This window comes from Durio zibethinus, chromosome 14 (assembly GCF_047325235.1).
Source record: "Durio zibethinus cultivar Kanyao isolate XHJ-2024 chromosome 14, ASM4732523v1, whole genome shotgun sequence".
NCBI classification, from domain to species: domain Eukaryota; kingdom Viridiplantae; phylum Streptophyta; class Magnoliopsida; order Malvales; family Malvaceae; genus Durio; species Durio zibethinus.
In genome coordinates, this window is record NC_143175.1 from 20,916,040 (window position 1) to 20,919,668 (window position 3,629).

At 31.9% G+C, this 3,629-nt stretch overlaps 1 protein-coding gene across 1 annotated transcript; it reads right to left on the reverse strand.

The window, feature by feature from the left end:
• Positions 1–1,725: 1,725 nt before the first annotated feature.
• Positions 1,726–3,416, reverse strand: LOC111284095 (glucan endo-1,3-beta-glucosidase, basic isoform-like). The gene is made up of 2 exons (XM_089743775.1): positions 3,263–3,416; positions 1,726–2,847 (listed from the first exon to the last, which is right to left on the reverse strand). Exons 1-2 carry the CDS (start codon positions 3,360–3,362, stop codon positions 1,895–1,897), a joined length of 1,053 nt encoding a protein of 350 aa, XP_089599901.1. The 5' UTR covers positions 3,363–3,416; the 3' UTR covers positions 1,726–1,894.
• Between the last annotated feature and the right edge of the window lie 213 nt (positions 3,417–3,629).

Consider the following 3,629-nt stretch of genomic DNA (forward strand, 5'->3'; position numbering starts at 1 on the left):
GTGTAAATGTGATTTTTATGCATTATATCACTTGTTTATAATAATAGTGTAGATACTTAATTTTAATCAAAATTTTTTTAGTCAATATTTGTCATCGGGCTTATTTAATTAAAACTCAAACTCATTTTACATGAGATTTTGAAGTTTAGATTTACATCTGTGCAAAATTGACTAATTTTTAAAACTTTATTGCTAAATATTTTTTAATAATTTAGATTTTGATTGGATTGGATTTAATTTTAAAATTTGAGATTCAGTCCCAAAATTTAATATTATTTTTAGCAAATGATTTAAAGTTAATAATTTTATTTTGATTAAAGCAATTATTGTTTATGAATCTAGTTTTATGTTTTTTATAATGTGTCCCATTTATTCGACTCCGCTTTAATAAATTATGAAATGGAAAAAAAATATTTACCATTCGTTTGAGCGTCAAATGCCAGGATTATGTTTTAGCATCAACATTTAATTTTTATAATATTAATGTTGTAGCTTTTAGTAAAACCGAAATTATACCAAACCGTGGGGCAAGCTGAAAACTTAGCTTATCTCATTTTGTAACAGAATCTAATTACAATTCAGTCGGTCAATGGTTGAATGAAAAAAAAAAAAAAAAGAATGGTTGATATAATTAAGTAAAATAAGGTTCATATATACTTTTATTAATTAGCTAGATAGATAGATTTAGTAAATGTTGTGACTCTATTTTATGAAATGAGTTGTTTTATTATTATTATTTTTTTAGCTTTTAGCAATTAGAACATTTATGCTCGAATTATTTATTTTCTCAGACAATGTAATATAGATGGAAAAGATAAATATATATATATATAAAACGGTAATTCATCAAGTGCAATGATTTTTGTTATATTTATATGTCTAAATCATCCTAATTAAATGGTTGTGAGATTTATTTTATCATCACTTCCATATATTATCCTACATATGAGAGAGTGTTCCACTAAAGAAAAAGTAAAACTCACACGTGTTAAATTGAAGCAACTTGAGCACATAATTGAAGTTATGTACTCATCCTATTTATTGTCAATTAATTAGTTTTAAGTTAAATGTTCATTTAAAATTTAATATAATATCAAAATAAGTATTTTTTTATTCGTTAGCTTCTTTATGATAAATTTATTATGCTTACAATGTGAAATTTATGTCACATGATAAAGATTATTATATTTACAAACATGAAGTTCAGGCCACATGATAAATCCATTATGTTACACATGAGAGAAAATATTATACTTAAAATAAAGTAAATCTCACATATATTAAATTGGAAGTATTTTGGACACAAAAGTATAACAATAATCACTCTACTTGTTATTAATTGATTTTAAATTGGATGTTCATCTAAAACTTAAACAAAAAAATTTATTATCTAAAATTTCATAGTTACATTATATATTTTCTTTCTTTTCGGTTTAATATTTAAAGAAAAACATTTTTCATTTAGGTTCGATCCGATTGATATTTTGTTATTTTAACAAAGTTTTCTACGATAAACATAATAAAAGTTGATTTGAGTTAAAGAAAATTGTTAGGGGCTTTTGCATGTATTGTTCCACATGCGTACAAACTTGATTCAACGTAAATTTATTTTTTTCTAATTTTGATTTAAATAGATCTTTTTTCAAAGAGAGAACTCGTAACAAATAAGAGTAAACACTTTTTTTTTTTTTGAAGAAAAAAGTAGACACAACTTTTCATCACATGTAACATGTAAATCCTGTGAGTTTTATTATTTTGAATATTTTCTAGCAGCTGGTATACGCTTATTTTGCTCTCCCTTAAGCAGGGATAAGCACTATGCTCTTATTTCGCTAAATATAATATAGCATGGCTGAAATGCCCTTCTCTTACAGATTTTAATCAGCAGCTCCATTTAGTTAAAATTGATTGGGTATTTAGGCTGCTTATTTGGAAGAAACAGTCCCCAGTGTCTTTCAATTTCGTCGCCCCGTTTGTTATTCTCATCAAACATGGCAAAAATATAAGTTTCTATAGGCTTTCCAGGCTTCTTTGGAGTACCTCCTTTCACATGCTGGATCAAATTCTGGTTATAAGTTCTTGCATTATCAATATTGGCTGCTGCCCGTGCCCCACCTCCAGCGGATGGCCATCCACTCTCCGACACAACAATCTCCAAAGAAGCGCCACCAGCCTTGTTCAGGGCAGCGTAAACAGCATCCAAGATGGCATCAAAAAGGTTACGGTATTGCAAGGGAGGATCTGAGACGACAGGATTTTGAGATCTGAACAGAGCATAATCCAGGTTGATAGCCGGGTTGCCATCGTAGCTGAAATAGGGGTACAAGTTAACAAGTAATGGGGCTTGGTTGTTCACCAGGAAGCGAATGATGGGATCGAGAAGTGGCCTGTATTCAGACCTAAAAGACCCCTTTGATGGAGGAAAAGATTCTCCCAGCGTCCCTGTGTCGATTGCTGTGGAAACTTTGATTTGGTTCCCTAGGCCAGCTGCAACAATTGCATTGCGAATGTTTTGCATGGCAGGGACTAGAAATCGTGCCACCGGATCCGAAGGTTTGACTTCATTTCCAACAGCAATGTAGCGGAATTTAACGTTGCCATAGTTTCTAACATTGTTCTGGACCCAAGTGTTTGCATTGGCTTGATTGGCAGCGACACGCTGAAGATCGGTATTTGGAACCCCTAGCATCAGCTCAATGTTGGAGCCTCCGAGAGCTCGGAGAGCAGCTTGGTCTGGATCATAGAGTCTCATTCTTCTGATGTTTCTCTGGTTGAAGAGAGCTATAACTTCTGGCCTTGGTGGTAAGTTGTTGCCAAGCATTCCATAACAAACACCTATTTGAGCACCTGCATTAGATGTAACAAGAGCTTAAAAATAAGAATGTGTTACATCAACAAATTATGCCACTAGTGCAACCAAACACAGGAATATGTCCACAATAGCTATTCCTTTCCATAAACTAAACTATAAAATAACTATTCCTTCATATTCCTACCTCATTCTATTATTACAAAATTTTAAGTTTTATTCCATTTAATGAACCAAACCTACTTTAATATATGTGGATTGAGCTCCTTTCTATCATTTTTGTGTTCATTATTTTTTAGTGCACTTGTTATTATCATCATTCATGTAGGATTCAATCATGAATAGTAGAATCCATACTTATAAATGTGATTAAAAATGATTTTTTAGATAACGAAGAAAACCGGATTACTGGACCATTGATATTATTTAGAGAGAGAGAGAGAGAGAGAGTACTTGAGATATCTAGGGATGCCATTAGCAGGCCAAACAGCAGCAATGTTGAAGCCATAAAACCAAAGTTACCGGCTAAATAGGATTTCCCCATGAGAGACATAGAGAGACGATACAAAAGAAAAGAGAAGAATTGAAGGAAGGCCGAAACTCTATTGCTAAAACCCCTACTTTCTAGCCCTTATATAGACATGAAAAGGATCCCCACCACTTACATTTTCCAAGTGAATTAATTGCTCCATGGAAAATTATGTCACGGAAAAAGAAAAAAACAAAATCTTCCACTAACACCATCTAGATTTCGTCATTCAACTGGACCTTCTCTTAGTAACCTTTCAAAAGTCTTGGTCCTCATAGATCGGGAAAATTC

Excerpts from the sequence above, each read along its gene's own strand:
- LOC111284095 (XM_089743775.1), bottom strand. The coding sequence starts at position 3,362 with ATGTCTCTCATGGGGAAATCCTATTTAGCCGGTAACTTTGGTTTTATG. Across the intron at positions 2,848-3,262 it reads GGCATCCCTAGATATCTCAA|GTGCTCAAATAGGTGTTTGT; the intron begins GTACTCTCTCTC and ends CATCTAATGCAG.